At 61.9% G+C, this 19,565-nt stretch overlaps 1 protein-coding gene across 5 annotated transcripts; it reads left to right on the top strand.

The window, feature by feature from the left end:
• The first annotated feature begins 1,449 nt into the window (after positions 1-1,449).
• Positions 1,450-19,156, top strand: GRIN2C (glutamate ionotropic receptor NMDA type subunit 2C). 5 transcript variants are annotated; one of them, XM_052687731.1, is made up of 13 exons: positions 1,450-1,767; positions 8,587-9,010; positions 9,834-10,423; positions 10,850-10,964; positions 11,471-11,682; positions 12,065-12,233; positions 12,846-12,999; positions 13,455-13,580; positions 13,657-13,886; positions 14,070-14,230; positions 14,656-14,843; positions 15,357-15,589; positions 15,853-19,156. In XM_052687731.1, exons 2-13 carry the CDS (start codon positions 8,603-8,605, stop codon positions 17,173-17,175), a joined length of 3,909 nt encoding a protein of 1,302 aa, XP_052543691.1. In that variant the 5' UTR covers positions 1,450-1,767; positions 8,587-8,602; the 3' UTR covers positions 17,176-19,156. The 5 variants fall into 5 exon arrangements, with proteins under 5 accessions (XP_052543691.1, XP_052543689.1, XP_052543688.1 ...); XM_052687729.1 differs by lacking the exon at positions 1,450-1,767 and adding an exon at positions 4,359-4,897; XM_052687730.1 differs by lacking the exon at positions 1,450-1,767 and adding an exon at positions 4,933-5,621.
• The last annotated feature ends 409 nt before the right edge of the window (positions 19,157-19,565 follow it).

Raw genomic sequence — 19,565 nt, 5'->3', positions numbered from 1 at the left:
AGATCTGTGTGTGTTGGTACCTGCTGGAGCTGAATCACGCAGCAGTGCCTTGCTCCCCTTCACTTTGCTCGCTGTTGGTTGGGATTTTTTTGCCTGTGTGTTTTGAAGCTTATTAAATGCTTCTCTTAGCCTAAATTGACGTGGTGATGGTGTCAGGATTTAAGCCAGATTACAAGCTGCGAGCAGTAATCTCCCCTTTATCCGTGGTGCAGAAGCCAGGCCAGCACAGCCCCCCACCCGCGCCGTCCCTGGCGCTGCGGTCACCTGTGATCAGAGCTGCTCCCACCACTGACCTGCGCAGCAGTGAGGACGGCTGTTGCTCGTGGCTGCATATAAAAACAAATGGGGCTCCGTGATGGAGGCAGGGGGTAAATCAAGCCAGGGCAGATGGCAGCGACTGTCTCAGTTCCACGCTTAGCTGCGATCTCCTCCACGTTCCCTCCTGGGGTAGAGATTTGCCTTGTCCTGGTGCTCTGTGCCTGTCTCTGATCCCAGGCTAGGCAAGAAAGATCAGTGGCTTCTCTTTTTATCTGTATTTTTTCCCTTTCCTGTTCTATTTAAATCTTATTTGCAAGATCATTAAGAAACTCAGGAAATGTGGTACTGGGAGCTCGTACGCAAACGAGCAATAAAGCTTTTGTCGAACATCTGCTTGTGTGATGTGGCTCTCGTTACGTCCCAGGGCTGATGCCGTCCTAAAGCTGAACGTTCAAGCAGGAGATTACATCAGCTCTGGGTTCAGAGGCAAACAGGCACTTTGGAATCGGGGGAGTGAGCGTGAAGGGCTGCGCAGAGAGCCAGAAGCGGGGTGGTGAAGGGCTGTTGTGGCTGCCTTGAGGGTCCGGGAAGCAGCAGGCTGGCTCTTCCCTAGAGCTCTGCACGCTGCTGTGAATGTTGATGTTAAGCTGCTTTTGTAGCTGTGGTGCAGGTTGTGGTTCTTGCTCTGAGCACAGCGAGCGGCTGCTTCCAGGCAGGTGATGCTTCGGGATAAGTTTTGAGCTGTGATGACAGATTAAGGGGTGAATCTTCCATTGCTGGACCCAATGTCTTAATGCAGAAGTTGGCTGAGACCCTGGGGTTTGTGCAGGGCTGCTGACAGCTGTGGGACAAAGTCAGCCGGGGCGCAGATGGAACCTGATGGCCGGCTGGAGGATCGTGACGATGCTTTCAATCCTGATTCGATGCTTTCAGCTGCCCCTTTTCCTGCCGCTCGCTCGCCCGCTCCCCAGGTGGCCGCTCTGCTGCATCCCCATCTCTGGGGCTTTCCGTCCGTCTCTACGGGACTGGGATGCGTCTGGCTTCCCCGGGAAGGTCCCTGTCCCTGTGGCCGTGTCGTTAGGTGGCGCTGAGGGGCCGGCGATGGGGATCGAGAGGGGCTGATGGGGCCGGGCGGCCGTGCTGCCGGCTTCGCGCTGCGGGCGGCTCGGGTCGCTCCCGGGATCGGGTGCCGCTGTTCAGCAGAGTTCATTCCGCGGGTGTTTGCTGCACGGTGTCGCTTTCAGGCTGCCTGCCTGCAGCCCCCGGGCTGCGTTCACCACCAGCAGCACGTGGACCCAACGTCCCTAGCAGCCGGGGAGGAGAAGCGGCTCCAGAGCCGTTTCTGCAGTAGGGAAGGAGCCACGCAGGCAACGCTGTGAGTGACAGCTGTGTGCTGCTGGAAGCTGAAGTTACAGCTGGGATGAGCTCGGAGATCTCGCTGGCTTTGCTAAGGGGCTGCTTGCTGAAACTGGCCTTCTAAAATGAGCGTCGAGAGCCCCCAGAGCACAGGTAATCTAGTCCGGCGTGAGACAAACCAGCTGGGGGCAGGTTGCTGGCCTGGCAGCAGGGAGGTCAGCGGCCGCTTAGAAACCAGCTCACGCCACCAAGGAAGATGTTGGGAAAAAGCCTCTCAGCCGTGTGATGAACGGATGAGCCTCAGCCTGGGCTGCGCCTTCCCAGCCCCGCAGAGCCGCCGGGTGCTGCGCTGAGCTGCGCTGGGTGGCCGGCGGGGAACAGATGGCTCCACCAGCTGACCTCAGCGCTTTGGCCCAGCGCAGCTCCCAGCAGCGTTCTGAGCCTCGGGGGGGGGGCAGCTCCTCGTCTTCCCACTGCTGTCTCTGGTGGGAGTGGGGCCGAGGTTCCAGTTTCTGGGCTTCCCGACTTCCCCTGCACTGAGGGAATGGGTTCCTCTCGGCTCAACCTCCTCCCTTCTCTAAAAGGACTCTGTGTGCATCCTTGCCCCAGAGCTCTCAGAGCGCCCATGTTTCCCCTCCTGCCCTTAAAGACTCAGTGTTCCCACTGCTCTGCACTCCTGTAAGTTTTCTGGGAGCCTGAAGCCAGATAAGGGATGAGATGCCCCGCAGGCACTGTGCCGCTAGAATGCACCCATGCCATTGGGCTGAAGCTGCACTGTCCCCATAGCCATGTGGGGCACATGCACGGGGTGGGAGGATGCGCCCCCACTTGGGGTTCATCTCTGTGGGATTCGGTGCTGTGAGCTTTGCTAGGGCTGGGAGGGGAGCAAAGAGGATGAGCTGATGGTTCTGTCTCTGGGAAGGGCACAGCAGCTGCCCCAGGGCGCTGCTTGGGGACGAGTGAGGCAGGTGTTGGAGGATGAGGGTTGGTTACACCTCAGGAATGAGTGATTTCCTACCTTTCTGGGAAATTTCCACTTCCAGCCTCTGGGGCAGCCCTGCGGGCAGCCGCCACCTGGGAGGAGGAATTATCCCTGTGGTGACAAAGCCCTCCCTATTTATTTCAGCTCCCTTAATTACCGAGCAGAAGGGATGTGTGGCAGCAGAGCGGGGCTGTGGTGTGTGCACAGCCCTGTCCCTGCAGCCTTGCTCCCACCTCTGCCAGCTCTGCTTCACTTTCTGTCTTCAGTCTGGTTTTGGTGGCCAGGATCAGGGCAGCGGGCAGCTCGGTGTGGGTACCAAAGCCCCAGACACCTTTAAGGGGCAGAGCAGTGATCCCATGAAGGTGCTCTTCGCACACATTCCTTTGTTAAATGAGCCCTGGGGTGAAAGGATGAGGTCGGTTCCCAGTTTCAGCAGTGGGTGGGCTCAGACAGCCTTACTTTGGCCACACTTCTAGGGGAGGATGGCAGGAGCAGGACAGGCGCAGAGCTGGGACCAAACCCCCGGCATCCATCCCACGTGCCACCATCAGGGCTCTGGTGTCGGTGTGATGTTGAATGGCAAAGGGACCCACGGCTGTGCTGCTGGGGCTGCTGTGGGGTGCAAGGAGCCTGCATATGCATGGAGCAGCTTTGTCCTCCCAGAACAGCCCTCCTGTGCTTCTGCAGCCCTCCCTGCAGGACGTGGCTGTGCACCAGGAGCTGTCGGCGCACGCTGCAGGCAACGAGCAGCAGCAGAGCCTCCTGCAGGGCACGCAGCGGGAGAAGGTAATGGGCTGAGGGGGTGCTGTGGGCCGAGAACCTGCCGGGGTAATGCACAGCGGTGTGGGAAGGAAGGAGAAGAGAGGGGTGGGCAGCTTTGTGCCCTCCCAGCCCAGCAAAAAGAGGGGGAGCGCAGCACACCCAGGTTGGATGGTGCTGAGTAGGGAAATTTTCTCTTGGGAGGAAATGTCAAGCCGTGCCTGGCAGGGCTGAGGGCTTCCTCCCAGGGTGCAGTCGGTGCTTCTGTTCTGCTCTGACCTTTATAACCACCAGGGTGCTTTTGTGGGGGGGAAATGTAAAAAGGATTTGTGTTATTCACGTGTTGAAATAAGGTGGGTTTGATGATTGTGAGACAGTGCCGTATGCTGGAGCTGTTACAGAACCTCGGGGCACGGCCATGGCAGCAGGGTGGGTGCAGGAAAAAAAGTTTATTTCAATACCTTCAGAGGAGAGAAAAGATGGCTGTCAGGCTGGCATGTGTGGCACTGTAGGCCCATCCCCGCTGCAGGAACCCTCCAGGTGTACCCAGCTGTTCGCTGTTCCCGGGTGGGTGTGTGAGCCCACGGAGGGGAAACAACCCACGGGATGGAGATGGGATGGCGTGGGAACAGGGCTGTTCCTGCGAGAAGGACCAGCCTTCCAGCGAGACCCAATCCAGCCCTTGGTGGAAGGGTTACTTGCAGCCTGTTACACTTGCCTGTTGGGCAGTGGCCTGTTGCTCAGCCTCCCCTCTCCTTTTCCTGGAGCACGAGAGCAGCATCCTGCCCATACTGAGCAGAGGGCTGCGCACGCCCCGAGCCCTGCAGAATCCTCACGCCTTGGAGATGTGAGCAAGCTGTCCTGGAGACAGCAGGGCTGCTGCTCATAAATGGGTTAAAGCGAAGGCCAGGAGGAAAACACAATTTCCATTTGTTTTGGCATCGCTTGCAAACCCCAGGGCCCCTGGCCTTGGGGAAAGGCACGCGGAGGTCCTGCGCTCACTGCGACCAGCGGGGCTGGCGTGGGCTGAAACCTCTCTGGAAACGACCTTTCCATGAGACACGTGGATGGGCGCTGGGCTGCGTTTGGTGCCGGGGGAGCACTTGGTGGCACGGGCTGCGATGGTGCTGCAGGTGGCTGCGGTGCCGGTGCGGGGGGTGACGGCCATCCCGGTGCCACGGGGGTCTCTCGAGGGGGTGGCCGTGTCCCCGGGCCGGGCACCTCCTCCTCCAGAGGTGCCACGGGTGCTGCTGAGAGGACCCAGCGCCCAACCTGAGGGCAACGGGACCCCCTGGAGTTCTGCCCTTCTCCCCCTGCCTTTGCCGGGGCTCCCCCCGCTCTCCCCCCGAGCGGCGTGGGGGATCAGCTGATGCCTTAATACGGGCCCTGGCGACAGCTGGAGGCTGCTGCTGCCGGCAGGGGCTGCGCTCCCTGTGCCCCCCTGCGGCGGATGGGGGCCCGGGGCTGCTCCGTACTGGCTGGGGGGCACCGCGATGGGCAGCAGGACGGTTCCCAGCGGTTAAGCTAGCAAACGGCTGGAAGGTATTTGGGGTGTACGTGTGGGGGTGGGGGGGACGTGGGCAGTCTCTGATTCTTTCTGTGGGTGGGCTGCAGGGGAGCAACGTCCGGGGAGAGGAAGGGGTCCTTGCCGTGGGCTGTGCCACTTTGCTTTTTTTTTTTTTCGTGGGGGGAGCTTTGCTGCTTTGGCTCCTCGCGCCCGGAGCACGAATTTGGAGGGGGGACTGCAGCCAAGCGGCGAAGTTGCGGCTCGGCAGAGGGCAGGGGCCGGGAGGACATATGTCTCGTCCTTCTGCCAACCCCTCCTTTTCCTGCCCTCCCTTCCCGTGCCCGCATCTCTGCCTCCGTCCCCGATCCCCGGCCGTCCCGACCCGGCTATGGCTACCGGGGAGCCGCGAGCATGAAGCCGGGGGCAGCGGTCCCCTTGGAACACCTGCTGGCATTGACTGAGCTCGGCCCCCCCCGTCCCCGTGCGCACCCACCCCTCTCCCTCCTTCCTCCGCTCCCATCCCTCCCTCCCGCCGCAGCTGCAGCGCTTCCTCCTCCTCCTCCTCCAAGGACGAGTCTGGGACCGACGGCCGGACCCCCCCTCCCCACCCTGCGCCCCCCCCTTCGCCCTGGCACCTCGCACCCCTCGGCCGCAGCGAGGGCGGACCGTGCCCTGGGGCTGCCCCGGGCGGGGGGCGGCAGCGGGAGGAGCCCCCGGGAGCGGAGCGGGGCATGTAGGAGCCGGAGCGGCGCTGCTCCCGTGAGTACCGGGCGGACTGGGGGGGCCGGGCCCCCGACGGGCTCGGCAGGAACTTTTAGCGGTGAGTTGGGGTTTTCTGGGGGGTCTCCTGGAAATTTCACAGCCGCATCTCTCATCATCTCGAAATGGGGATGGGTCTATTTTAGGGGGAAGCGAAAAAATAAGCGCACCTTGCATAACCCGCCGCTCGCTTTTGTTTTCGATTAATCCACATCCGACTTTCTTTTTTTTTAAGCTGCGTTTCGGTGCGTTTCGGTGTGTGCGGGGCGCGCCGGGCCCTGCCCGCAACTGGTGCTGCGAGGAGGAGGAGGGCGGCGCGGGATGAAGGTTGAAAGGAGACAGCGCTGCGTCTCCGGGCAGCCGGAGGGGACGGTCGGGGCGGTTTTGCCGTTGTCCCCCTTTAGGGGCTCACTGAGGTCCCTGTAGGGCCGCCCCTCACTTGCGCAGCACCAAACGCGTTTCCTGGCCCTATCGGTGCCCCCGCATCCCCCGCGGCTCCGCTTCGCGCTGTCCTTCCCGGCCCCTTCCCGCTCGCTGTGGTTCTCGGGCTCCGATGCTCTTTTTGAGATAAGGTTTCTCTTTCTCCAGATGGATTTTTGCAATTCGGGATTTTTTTCCTCCCCTCCCCGAGGTCACAGCATCCGCACGGTCCCCCCAGCCCCCCCCCCCCCCCCCGCGGTGCTGGGGCTGCTAGCAGGGAGGAAGGGACGGATAGAAGCAAAAAGAGTCTTAAAGCGAGAAGTGAACTTTCCCTGTTGCATTAAAATAACATTCCAGGAGGTGGAGGAAGGCGAGGGCTCAGAGCACGCCTGGAACGGATTTCTGTGAGCCCTGAGTTGGTGCTGCCCCATCCCTCGCTCCCACATCAGCCCTTCTGTCTGCAGTCAGCGTGGGGTCCCCCGGTCCGTGGGCTCTGCCCTGTGCCACCACCCCTGTGGAGCTGCTGTGCTCAGCCTGGTCCCCGGCCCCCTGCTGCTGTTTGGTGCCTTCTCCCTCAGATCCCCTTTTCCCACCCCCTACAAGGCCCAGGCTGATGCTGCGCTTTGCCAGCCGTGCCCAGGCGGCTCCTTGTGCTCTGCATCCCAATCCCGGCCATTTTGGCATCCTCAGGGCTGCACCGGCTGCTCTGGCACCAGAAACGCTGCTACAACCCCAATCCCACAGGTAATCCCTGAGCCAACCCCGCTGTCCCCCCCAGGCCCAACCTCGCACCCCCTCCTCTGCGCCATCTCAGCGGCACTGCTGGGTTTGTTCTGTTGGTCTGAGCGGTGGCTGAGCAGCTCTGTGCCGTGCCCACCTCCTCGCTCTGCAGCTGTCACCGTGCTGTGGGGACAGAGCCAGGCAATGCTGCTCGACGTCGATCCCGTTTGCCCAAATCCGCCCCCCGTTGCGATGTAGGTTGGGGATTTTGGATGGCAGTTGCAGTCTGACACGAGCAGCCCCTTTGGAAGCGGCGCTTGGCTTTTGGAGAGGGCTGTGCTGCTCTGTGTGTGGACTGATGGCTGCTGGGTTCTCCGGAGCTCAGTGCAGAACCACGCTGGGATGGGGTTTCGCCGTCCCGTGCCGACGCTGTGGGCGATGCGGGTGGCACGCGGCTGATGGAGCAAATCTCAGCTGCAGTGAAGGCCTGGGGTGTATTTCAGTGTCCTTGAGGAGCCGTCAGACGGACAGAACTGCTGGGAGAGCGGCTCTGTTTGTTTTGGGTGGTGCGTTGCTCCCCTTCCTCCCTGCTCGGGTAGCTGGTGCCGGATTCCCAATGAATTATTTATCGTGGGACTAAAAATACCCGGGGATTGCGGCGAGGAGCGGCGGTGCGGGCCGGGCTGTGCCGTGGTGTGGGACACCATCAGCGTGAGTCACCGGGGGCTGTGCCTCACCTCGGCATTGTGGCTGCTGCAGGGGGCACGGATGTGGGAAGGGGTTGTGAGGCCGTTCGACAGCTCAACCCTGGCTGTGACACCAGGTGCGTGGAGAGGCGCTAATTTGGGTTATTTCACATATTTTCAGCCCGAAATGCTGGCAGTGCTTTTCACCGAGTGGCCTTGTGCCGTGTCACAGGACAGAGGGGTCCCTGGGCAGCCCCAGCACAGACCCCAAACTTTCTCTCTCTATGCCAAGGATGCGTTAAGCAACAGCAGCTTTTAATTGCAGGTGACATTTCCAAGCGCCGGCTGGCAGCCGGCATCTTGCTGCATGCAGTGCCACCATGGCTGGCATGTGGCTGATGGCCCTGGGGCTTCAAGGCTGGGGTTGGTGTTCCAGGCTGCAAACGGCCCACCAGCCCTGCAATTCCAGTCATGCCAGGCAGCTAAAGGAAACCTTCATTTTCCTCCATTCTTTAGGAACTGCTGGGTACTTGAGCTGGGTACCATGCAGCTAAAAGCTGGTGAGCAGCTTATGGGGCTTTTGGGGGTTTTCCTTCCAGGCAGCAGCAGGAGCTGAGGGGCTCTTCTGCCCCATCACATCCTGGCCCCACTGAGTCTGTGAGGGATCCACACTGCACTGCAGAGGGTGCTCAGGGGAACGCGAGGTTTCAGCCTGTAAATATTTCAGGTGACTGTCAGCGTGGAGAGAGCCATGAGGGAGCATCCAGCTCCTCCCAGCACCTCCTGCTGCTGTCCCTGTCCCTGCCCAGAGGCAATGAGGAGCATCCTAATGTGGCTCAGATGGGAAGGAGGGCAAAGTGGCAGCGAAATGGTGATGGGGTTGTGGAGGGAGGGAGGAACAGATTGGGGAAGGTTTGTGGCTCTTGGGGATGAGGGTAAGGAATGTGGCACTGGGAGACAGCACCCTGTACTCCCAAAGGGGCTGAGCTGGAGGGCACAGGCCTACGGTCATCCCCACCCCGCATCCAGCCTCCAAGGGAGGAGAGTCCCCCTTTCGCTGGGGTCACCCAGTGCTGGGGTGGTGCTTGGGGCAGTGTCCCCAAATGGATGGGTGTGAAGGGCTGTGTCCATCCTCGCAGGGACACGGCGGTGGACATGGGCAGAGCGCCGGCGCACACTCTGCTGCTGTCGTTGGTGCTGGGCTGCTCAGCTGCCTTCACCGATGTGCTGCTGCCCGGCCCTGCAGAGCCAGTGGTCAACGTGGCCGTGGTGTTTGGGGGCACGTCCTACCCGCTGCACATCCGCTCCCGCCTGAGTCCCCAGAGCTTCCTGGACATGCCCCTGGAGATCCACCCCATCACCGTTGTTGTCAACAACACCAACCCCAGCACCCTCCTCACCCACATCTGCGACGTGCTGGCCAGCCACAAGATCCACGGCATTGTCTTCGAGGACAACGTTGGCACGGAAGCGGTGGCCCAGATCCTTGACTTCATCTCCTCTCAGACCCAGGTCCCCATCATCAGCATCAGCGGGGGCTCTGCGGTGGTCCTCAGCCCCAAGGTGAGGCTTCGGCTGCCGGTTATTTGGGGTCTGGGGTTGGCATCTGGTGATTATTGGCCGGGGCAGTGGGGCTTTCCTTGGGTGTCCAGGCAGGATTTGGTCTCTCCTCCCATATTGGCTCCCAAGGATCCCGGTGCTGGCTGTAAGGATGGCACCACCTCCTCCTGCTCAAAGAGAGCAGAGGCAAACATCTGGAAGGCTCCCGCAGATGCTTGGGGCAGTGGGCTCTTAATCCTAATGCCAAGCTCCTTGAGCTCCCCATGGCTGGGTGGCAGCAGCTGAGGTGGCCTTGGCTGTCCTGCAGCTGCTGAATCCATAGGGTGGCACAGGGGCAGCCCCCACTGCCCAGACCCCTCTGGGAACATCGGGAAAAAAACCCGAAGGTGGAGGCAGTCTGCATGGTGAGGCCCTGCTGCCTGCTTGCTACCTTCTGAAAATGCCATTCGCTGCATCATTTAAGACAGAATCAAATCAATTAAGATTTGCTAATGAGAGGCCAGATGGCCGGGGAGGTGGGGCAGGCGATGGAGCCGGCAGCAGGTAGCAGTGCAGGAGCTGCTCCCAGCGCCATGCGGGAAGCGACCGGTCCTCTGTCAGCACTGCTGCGTGGGTTTTGGCCAACAAGGTGAGAGACCTCAACCCTGTGCCATGGGATGCCCACGGCTCTGCGGAAACTATGGGGCTGAACCCATAGGGTTGGGTGTCTCCAGACCACAGACCGCAGCAGCTCATGGTGTGTTGGTGGTTTCCCAGTCAGCTGCAGGGATGCAGGGAGCCCCGTGCCATGGGGACAACCAGCCCCTGAGCCCTGCTTCCCCCACAGGAGCCCAGCTCGGCCTTCCTGCAGCTGGGCGTCTCCATCGAGCAGCAGATCCAGGTGATCTTCAAGGTGCTGGAGGAATACGACTGGAGCTCCTTTGCCGTCATCACCAGCCTCTACCCGGGCTACAACATCTTCCTGGAGCTCATTCGCTCCTTCACTGATGCCAGCTACTTCGGCTGGGAGCTGCAGGATGTGCTCACCTTCGAGATGAGCCAGGAGCGGAGCAGCTCCAGGACGCAGCGGCTCCTGCGGCAGCTTGATGCCCAGGTGCTCCTGGTCTACTGCTCACGGGACGAGGCTGAGTTCCTCTTTGAGATGGCTGGACAAGCCGGGCTGGTGGGGCCGGGCTACATCTGGATCGTGCCCAGCCTCACGGTGGGCAACATGGAGCTGCCGCCCACCTCCTTCCCCGTCGGCCTCATCAGCGTGGTGACAGAGAGCTGGAAGCTGAGTCTGCGGCAGAAGGTGCGGGACGGGGTGGCCATCATTGCCATGGGGGCAGCCAGCTTCTTCCGAGCCCACGGCTTCCTCCCGGATGTGGGACGGGACTGTCGGGCGCCCGCTGCTGCTGCCAACACCAGCTTCTACCGGTGAGGTCTGGGGAGCCGCTGGCGTGCATTGCGTTGGGGAATGGGGAAATGGAGGGGTGCAGGGAGAAGATGCTTGCAGCTGGAGCCTCTTGGCTTGGCTTCTTCTCAAGCATTTTGGAAAGTCTCTTGCCTTGTCCATGGGGGACCTAGGAGGGGATTTAAAACTCTTTGAGGGCTTCTTCGTGCTGCAAATGCGGCATCTCGGTGCTGCTGTGGCAGCATCTGTGCTTCTGCCCATCCTCACCTGCAGTGGTCCATCCTCAGCACCTTGTTGCAAGGAGGGCTGCCTCGGCTCCCTGCTGCACAGGGGCTAAGTCGGGGCTCCTCTTCCCATCCTGCGTCTCTCTGGGGACCTGGGACCCTGGCTGGAGGCAGGGCAGCTGGGCACACGCAGGGCTTGCGCTCACTGGATGCTGTGCCCCCCAGGCACCTCCTCAACGTGACGTGGGAGCACAGGGACTTCTCCTTCAACGAGGGCGGTTACCTGGTCAGGCCCACCATGGTGGTGATCTCGCTCAACCAACACCGGCTCTGGGAGATGGTAGGAGCCCCGGGAGCAGCATGAGCCACGCGAGCCCTACGGCTGACACCAACACGTTGGTGTTGTCCCTGCCAACTTGGGACCCTGCGGGGCCCCCATGCACGCCAGCAGCACCCTTGGCTTGGTGGCTGTGGCATTTCCCCCCCACAGTCGCATCTCCCTCATCCTCAGTCCTGCCTGTGCAGCACTGCACACCCCAGTGCGCACTTCCCCACCCTACAGCTGCTTCATCCCTTGCTCCTCTGCCAGCCCCACTCCAGGCTGTGCCTGATGCTTCTGGCCACTCAGGCACAGACCTGAAATAAGCCATCTGGAGGTGCTTTCTCCAGTTTAAAAACATTTCGAGTGAAAAATGGCTACCTCTGTGCACACAGCCCCGGGAAGAGAGAAAACCTCAACCTGTCATCACTGGGGGAAAGCATGCATGCGTGTGTGGGTGGTGGGAGCGGGGCAGCGCCCACTGCGCTGATCGCAGCCCAACGGTGCGCTCTCCTCCCTGGGGGCAGGTGGGGAAGTGGGAGCACGGCATCATCCACATGAAGTACCCGGTGTGGCCCCGCTACGGCTCCTTCCTGCAGCCCGTGGTGGACAACCGGCACCTGACGGTGGCCACGCTGGAGGAGCGGCCCTTCGTCATCGTGGAGAACACCGACCCCAGCACCGGCGTCTGCGTGCGCAACACCGTGCCCTGCCGCAAGCAGACCAACGCCTCGGCCAGGTGAGCAGCACTGCGCCCTGTGTGCCCCAGGCACGGCTGGGAGCTGCCGAGATGGGGCTGCAGACAGAGCAGGAGAGGTCCGTGCAGCCTGCTGGCTGGAGCGGTGCTGGGAAAGGCTCAGCCCTCATCCACTGGGGCTTTGGGAGCCCATCGGTGGGTCCTTCTGCTTCGCTTTCCCTTTTCCCTTTAGTTTCCTTTCCCCCTTCTCCCCTTTTTCCCACTCCCCTTTCCCTTCCCATCCCTCCCAGAGGACATCCTCCTCTGCAGAGGACAAAGCCCACCTCGCTCACACTGCTGGCGTGCGCAGTGTTGAGCACAGGGGCAGCTCAGGGCTGTGCCTCCTCTGCAGAACCCTGACCCATTTTTCTCGGCGCGGTCTCAGCAGTGATGGCCTCGCAGACCCCTACACCAAGCTGTGCTGCAAAGGCTTCTGCATCGACATCCTGAAGAAGTTGGCCAAGACGGTGAAGTTCTCCTACGACCTCTACCTGGTGACCAATGGCAAGCACGGCAAGATCGTGCGCGGGGTGTGGAACGGCATGATTGGTGAGGTAGGGCCTGGCAGCTGTCCTGCCTCGGGTGGGGAATGAGGAGGAACGGCTCCCAAAGAGTGGGGACGCAGTGGGGAGCAGGGAAGCCCCCCGGGGGCGTTCAGAACCGCAGGGATGTGGCACTGAGGGATGTGGGCAGTGGGGGCGGATTTGGTGACCAGTGGGATTTCCAACCTCTGGTTCTGTGATCCCCACAGGAAGGGCTGAGGGAGGTGGGGTCGTCTGGCCTGGAGAAGAGGAGGTTGCAGGGAGACCTCACTGCTTTCCGTGCTTAAAGGGAGCTTATAAAAAAGATGGAGAGTGACATTCTGTGATTTTAGGTGGCCTGACGGTGACAGGGCAAGGGGGAAATGTTTTAAACTAACAGAAGATTTAGATTAGATGTTAGGAGGAAATTCTTTACTAGGAAGGCAGCAAGGTGCCCCGTCCCTGGATGTGCCCAAGGCTGTGGATTGGCCCAGGGCCACCTGAGCTGGGGGGCAGCGCACAGCAGGGGTGGCGCTGTGAGCTGTGAGGTCCCTCCCAACCCAACCATTCCATGGTTCTGTGACCCGGTGCCTTTGGCTCTCCTCCTCTTCCTCTGCCTGTCCTGAGGCCGCCCGCCCTCCCCAGGTGTATTACAAGCGTGCAGACATGGCCATCGGATCCCTCACCATCAATGAGGAGCGCTCCGAGATCGTGGACTTCTCTGTGCCCTTCGTGGAGACTGGAATCAGTGTGATGGTGGCCAGGAGCAACGGCACTGTCTCACCCTCTGCCTTCCTGGGTGAGTGCGGGTGGGCTCAGCCCAGTCTGCAAGAGCAGGTTGGAAATAGTGCTTGGTTTTAATAACGTAAAAAAAATCCAGTTTGCAATTCACCAGGGAAGGAGGCTGAGCCGCCGCCATCAGGGCTGTCTCCTCCCTAAGTAATCCCATTATTATTGTTTTTACCTCATCGTATTTTGCATGAGGGACGGAGGTGTGGGGTCACCTTCACCAGCTCCATGGCCCTGGGATGCACAGGGCAGCCTGTCCTGCTCAGCAGGGCTGGGGCCGCATCCTGTGGTGCCACCACCGCACCTCCCTGCTGATGAGCCCCATCCCTGCCGGGGGCGATTTGCACAGAAAAGAGTCTTGCTGTCGTGGCCAGGGCCGCCACCAGGAGCGACCCGCGACCGCATGGGAAACGTGAAGGGATTCGGGGTGTCGAGCTGATCTGACGGATCCCTCTTGCCTTGCAGAGCCCTACAGCCCAGCCGTGTGGGTGATGATGTTCGTGATGTGTCTGACCGTGGTGGCCGTCACTGTCTTTGTGTTCGAGTATTTCAGCCCTGTTGGTTACAACCAGAACCTCACCAGTGGCAAAAGTGAGTGGGGAGAGGTGGGAGCTGGGAGGGGACACAGCCTCTGCTGACACCTGTCCTTCTGCCCCGTCCCCCCCAGGGCCGGGCGGTCCCACCTTCACCATCGGCAAGTCGGTGTGGCTGCTGTGGGCTCTGGTCTTCAACAATTCCGTGCCCATCGAGAACCCCAAGGGCACCACCAGCAAGATCATGGTGCTCATCTGGGCCTTCTTCGCCGTCATCTTCCTCGCCAGCTACACCGCCAACCTGGCGGCCTTCATGATCCAGGAGCAGTACATCGACACCGTGTCAGGGCTGAGTGACAGGAAGGTGAGGTGCAGTTGGGCTCTTCTCCCCCCCATCCAAAATTAAGGTTATCCAGGTGGGGAGCCCTTGAGGGGCTGCATGGCTGCACGTGCGTGGGAGGACAGAGAGTTGGCTGGGGGAGATGCTGGGGACACAGCAGGGATGTGGCCTCCCCGTGACGCTGCCACCCGGGGCTCCCCGCTGCAGTTCCAGAGGCCGCAGGAGCAATACCCCCCGTTCCGCTTCGGCACCGTCCCCAACGGCAGCACCGAGAGGAACATCCGCAGCAACTACCCCGACATGCACACCCACATGGTGAAGTACAACCAGCGCTCTGTGGAGGATGCCCTCACCAGCCTCAAGATGGGGTATGGTTCTCCTGGACAGGGTGTGGGCCCCCAAAACGAAGTACGGCCCTATATGACGCCTTGAGACGGGATCCAGTGCTCCCCAGGTGGGGGATGGATTCCTCGGCTGGGGTGCAGCCCCCTCAAGTGAGCTGCAGCTTCCCCAGTTCGGGCACGGCTCACCTGGAGGGTACTTTGGGGTGGTATGGTGGTGGGCTTTCCTAGTCGGGTTAGAGCTTCCTACAGCTGCCCCGGGTGGGACGCATGCCCCCCAGATTGGGTTGCTCTCCCCTGGATGGGGTTGTGACTCTCCAAGATGAGGCTGAGATCCTCCAAAGGGTATCGCCCTGGGATGCGGCCAACTGAAAGGGGCACAGCTCCCCAGAAAGGGATCTGCCCCCAGCCCGAGGAGCCCCCCCTCACCCAGCCCTCTCGGTGGTGGGCAGGAAGCTGGATGCCTTCATCTACGATGCGGCAGTGCTCAACTACATGGCGGGCAAAGACGAGGGCTGCAAGCTGGTGACCATTGGCAGCGGGAAGGTGTTTGCCACCACGGGGTACGGCATCGCCCTGCAGAAGGACTCACGCTGGAAGCGGGCCATTGACCTGGCCCTGCTGCAATTCCTGGGAGATGGTGCGTGCCCAGAGCCCCTGACCCGTGGATCATTGTAGGGTAGCCTTAAGGGGTCCTTGGGGAAGTCGTGCTGCTCCTTCAAGGTGATGTTCAAGCCCATCAGCACCTCTCCAGCCACAGGATGGGGTTATTCCCAATCTGGTCTCTGCTGTTCTTGAGGGCTGCAAAATCCCATATGCAAAATCTGAGAAAATTTCAGAGGAGGCTATGTGCAAGATCTGAGGGCCAGGGGGTAGAGCTGGGAATAGGAGATAGGTTGGGAGGGATGAGGTGGGAGAGGGCCTGGAGATGGATGAGCAACACGAGGGATGCTCAGTAGTGAGGGCTGAGCCAGTGATCTTTAAGGTCCCACCCACCCCAATCCACACTAATTCTATCATAGCAGCTCTGGGGTTTGGGTGGATTTTATCCTCTTCCACCAGCATGGTGGGGTCAGGGCAGGCAGGGGCTGTGCTAGGGGGAGTGATGCCCATGGTAGGCTTTTACCCCATCCCTGTGTGTGCCTGGTCCCAGGTGAGACCCAAAAGCTGGAGACGGTGTGGCTGTCGGGGATCTGTCAGAACGAGAAGAACGAAGTGATGAGCAGCAAGCTGGATATTGACAACATGGCTGGAGTCTTCTACATGCTGCTGGTGGCCATGGGGCTCAGCCTGCTGGTCTTCGCCTGGGAGCACCTCGTCTACTGGAAGCTGCGGCACAGCGTTCCCAAGTCCCACAAGTTCGACTTCCTCCTGGCCATCAGCAGGGTCTGTGCCGCGCCGCGGGGCGCCGGGAGGGGACAGCCTTGGGCACCGGTCGCTGCTGGCTTTGTGTGGCGGGGAGTTGCCAGGGGACAGGAACTGCCCCACGGTGGGGATGGGGCTTTGTGGGTCCAAGTTGAGCTTGCAATTGATCGACGCCAACTCCTGGCTCTTCCCACCCCTCCTGCAGCGTCGGCTCACGGTGGGGCCGTATGCAGTTCTGTGTATGCGGTTCTGCTGACGGCGCGGTCTCCCCGCTGTCTCCGCAGGGCATTTACAGCTGCTTCAGCGGGGTGCAGACCCTGGGCAGCCCCGGGCGGGCGCCCACGCCCGACGTGACGGCGAGCTCAGCCCAAGCCAACGTGCTGAAGATGCTGCAGGCGGCCAAGGACATGGTGTCGACGGCCAGCGTGGGCGGCTCGCTGGAGCACGCCACGCGAACCATCGAGGACTGGAGCAGCCGCAGCGAGCACCTCCAGACCACCTTCTCGCTCAGGACGCCGCAGCTCGTGGTGCAGAACAGCACCGGCACGCATCGGGGTCCCTCCTGCGGCCCCCCGCACCCCGAGAGGCTGCGCAGAGTCTACGCGCCCAAAGGGCCGCCCCGGGGGCTGCCTCTGCCCATCCCCGTGGACTCCCGGGAGGAGAGATGGAGAGGGCCGAGCGAGCGCACCGCCCGCGTCCTTCACCCCGTGAAGCTTCAGGGCGGCGGTGCGGCGGACAGAGCCCAACCGGGGCCCTTCCCGCACCTCCCGGCGAAGGCGGCGCCGGACGGGGATTTCGACGAGCACGCGCTGATGGGGAACCATATCGGCGCTCCCGTTGCCGCCCCGACGCCTCCCAGGGAGCTCCCGCCGCCGGACATCTACCGGGAGCACAGGCGGGCGGAGCGGCCGCCCACCGCCCCACTGCTCTGCGGCGACGGGGCGGGGACGGCGCCGCGGCCGCTCCCGGCGTCGGAGGCGAGAAGGGAGGCGGGGAACGCGTCCGTTCCCCTCGCCTGCGCCCGCGGTTCCTTCCCCAAAGCCGCCAGGACTTGCAGAGCCGCGGCAGAGCGGGAGCAGCCGAGCCGGCGGGCGAGCGCGGACCGAGCGTCGCGGGAGCGGGGAGAGAAGCGTCGCGGTGCGGGGCTGCGGCGGTGCGGGGCGCGCCCACCCGCTGCCCGCGGCGACGTCCCCGACCTCTTCCCCGAAGCCGAGGCCGCCCAAGGCTGCGGTCTGCGCTGCCCCGAGGCCGCCGGGCGGCTGGCCGGGCCGGGCCGGGCGCCACGCTCCCCTCTGGCCCGGCTGCCGTCCTACCGAGAAGCGTGCCGGCAGAAGCCCCGCGGCACCGCGTGCGCGCCCTACGCCTGCGCGGACTCCTTCGCCCACCCGCCCCTCTGCCTGGGCCGTTCGTCCCGCGAGCACCCCGAGGTGCCGGGAGGCGGCCGGGGGCCGGGGCGCTGGGACGGAGCCCACAGAGACTGGGGACGGCGGGGGGAGCCGGGCTGGCCGCGCGCGGTGGGCGCGGAGTGGTTGGCGGCCCGCGGGGTGACGAGTCCCTGTGCCGGCGGGTCCTGGCGGCGGGTCTCCAGCCTGGAGTCCGAGGTCTGATGGGGGCACGGGCGGCTCCGAGAGATGTGCTGCTCCCTGCTCGCCTCCGGCCTGGGTGGAGAGAAGCCACGAGCCCTTCGCCCTGCTTCCCTCCTGGAGCATCCTCCATCACCGACAGTGGGATGCGCCAAACCAGGTCTGCTCACTTTGGAGGCCAAAGGAGCCTCCTCGAGGCTGGACTGGGCTCTCCCCGCAGGCAGGGCTGGCTGGGGACGTGGGGACACTGAACTCATTGTCACCATGTTTCTGTCTTGATTTCATCGAGGGACTCCAAGCGTCCCGTCCAGGTCATTAAAGAGACGTTTTGAACTGGCTGGGGACCCTTCTTCCAGTGCTGCTGCTGAGCCCCTTGCTGCCCTTGGCTTTGTCCCCTCAGCCGCAGCGATGCCCGTGGCCCTGAGCCCCATCCCTGCTCACGTCCCTGTGCCTGGCTGCCCCGGTATGATGAGCCGAGAGCGAGATGGGAGAGCAAATGCAGCGCAGGATGTGGGGGAAACGGACGGAGCTCAGTGCAACCTGCTGGCTGCAGCTCGTCTCCTGTGTGGGAACTGCTGAGTCACAGCCTGAAGCGCTGATTGAGCGCCTGGCAGAAGAGACCCGCTCAGCCCTGAGCACAGGTGGAGGCGATTCACCCGTGCGCTGGGAAGGGCTGGAGCCGCACCTCTCAGTCCTCATTTAAGGGCTGACTGCCACTGGGGAGGGGTCTCTCGCTGCAGATCCCTCTTCTGTGAGCCTGTATCTTCGGAGATGGGTGAGCGTTTTCCTTTTTGTAACGCCTCGCTGTGCTGGTCCTGCTACTGTTATGCTGTGCCATCGCCCCACAGCCCTCCTGGGCTCGCAGTCCCTTTCCTGTCCCAGCTCAAGGCTGGGTTGGCACCATGGGGAGAGCAGCAAAGCCCTGGGGAGAGCTGGACGCTCACTGCCCAAGGACAAACATGCTGGCACGGCCTGTCCATCCATCCATCTGTTTGTCCATCCATCCATCTGGCCTGGGTTACGTCCAGCCACTGTCTCTGCATCCGCCCCCAGCCTGGCTGCCATCACGTGCCAGCGTTTTAATTCCCGTGACTTATTTATCATCGCAATTGTCACTTAATTGCTTTGGCAGCCCCTCCGAGGGCCTCCCGGGGAGGGAGAGCAGTGGCGATGGAGAGTGGAAGGGATGGATAAATGAACCCATGGTGCTGGATGGAGGGGTGGGGAGTGAGCTGGGCTGTCTGCAAGGGGCAGCTCTGGCCGATGGGTGCCCATGGGGACAGGCTGTCACTGTTGGTGTCCTGGGAAGTTTTCCCCACGCTGTGGCTTTGTGGCCCAAGGACACCATGGCACTTGTGGTGTGGTAACTCTGCCCAGGCTCAGCAGTGCCCAGAGCCAGGCTGGGTGTGGGGGCAGTGAGGACAAAAGAGAAACCTCCCCAGCCCACTTTTTCAATTAATTAGTGATATCCCTGGTGACTCAGCAGAGGCCAAATGCATTTCCCTCATGTTTTATTGAAGGACTTCACTGGGGGAGGTGGAGGGCAGGGAGGGATGAGGTGGCAGTGGGTGGCACGGGGTCCTGCAGGAGGTGGCACTGGGGATGGGCGCCCGTGGGCTGAGCTGCACTGCTGATTTATACAGTGACTGGGATGTGGAACGGCTCGTTTTAACTCCATTCCCTGTGGCTGCAGCGCTGATGTGGGGCGCTGGCAGGAGAAGCAGCCGTGGTGCTGGGGCTCAGGGCTGTGCCCGTGTTGGTGGTTCAGCGCTCGGCGGCTTCTGAGCACTGATTTCTTGGCGGTGCTGCAATCATTCTGTAACTCAGCCGGCTCTGCTGCCCAGGCTGTGCTCCGTGTGCCCCCCAGGGGATGCCGCCGCCCCACGGCCGTCCCCATCGCTGCCCCCATCGCACCTTTCATCCCAGGTGGGTTCTGGTGGGAACAGAGGCTGCGGGGCTGCAGAGCTCGCCCTGCCTCGCGGGATGCAGGTTTTCCTCTCCCCTCCTCCAGTCCCTTTGCAAAGCGTTGCCAAAGACTGAACCCGTCCTCGCTGCCACTTTGGCCTCCAGATTTACTGCCCAAAGCCCCACATCCCGCACTGCCTGTGTGGTCCTCGGAGGGAATCGCAGCAAAGTGTTTATTTCCATCATAAAGATCTGTTTTAATATTTTAACATAAATCAAGCTGCGCTTTACGGCGACAATAAATTTGTTGGCAGAAACGGCTTTTGCAGCCCGAGGCAGCGGAGCAATTCAATTTGTTTGGTTTTAAGTGTGAGGAGGTATAATTGAGAAGGGGAAAGTGCAGCTGTGTTAATGGAGCTGGCAGCAGCAGTGACGGAGCAGCAGCACTGAGGGCCTCTGCCCCGTCCCCTGAGCTCCCTGCAGGATGCGCTGTGCGACGGGGAGCGCAG

Source organism: Tympanuchus pallidicinctus, unplaced genomic scaffold (genome assembly GCF_026119805.1).
Source record: "Tympanuchus pallidicinctus isolate F22 unplaced genomic scaffold, pur_lepc_1.0 scaffold23, whole genome shotgun sequence".
NCBI lineage: Eukaryota > Metazoa > Chordata > Aves > Galliformes > Phasianidae > Tympanuchus > Tympanuchus pallidicinctus.
Note: the sequence above shows the minus strand (reverse complement) of the source record. Positions and strands in the feature narration are given on the sequence as shown.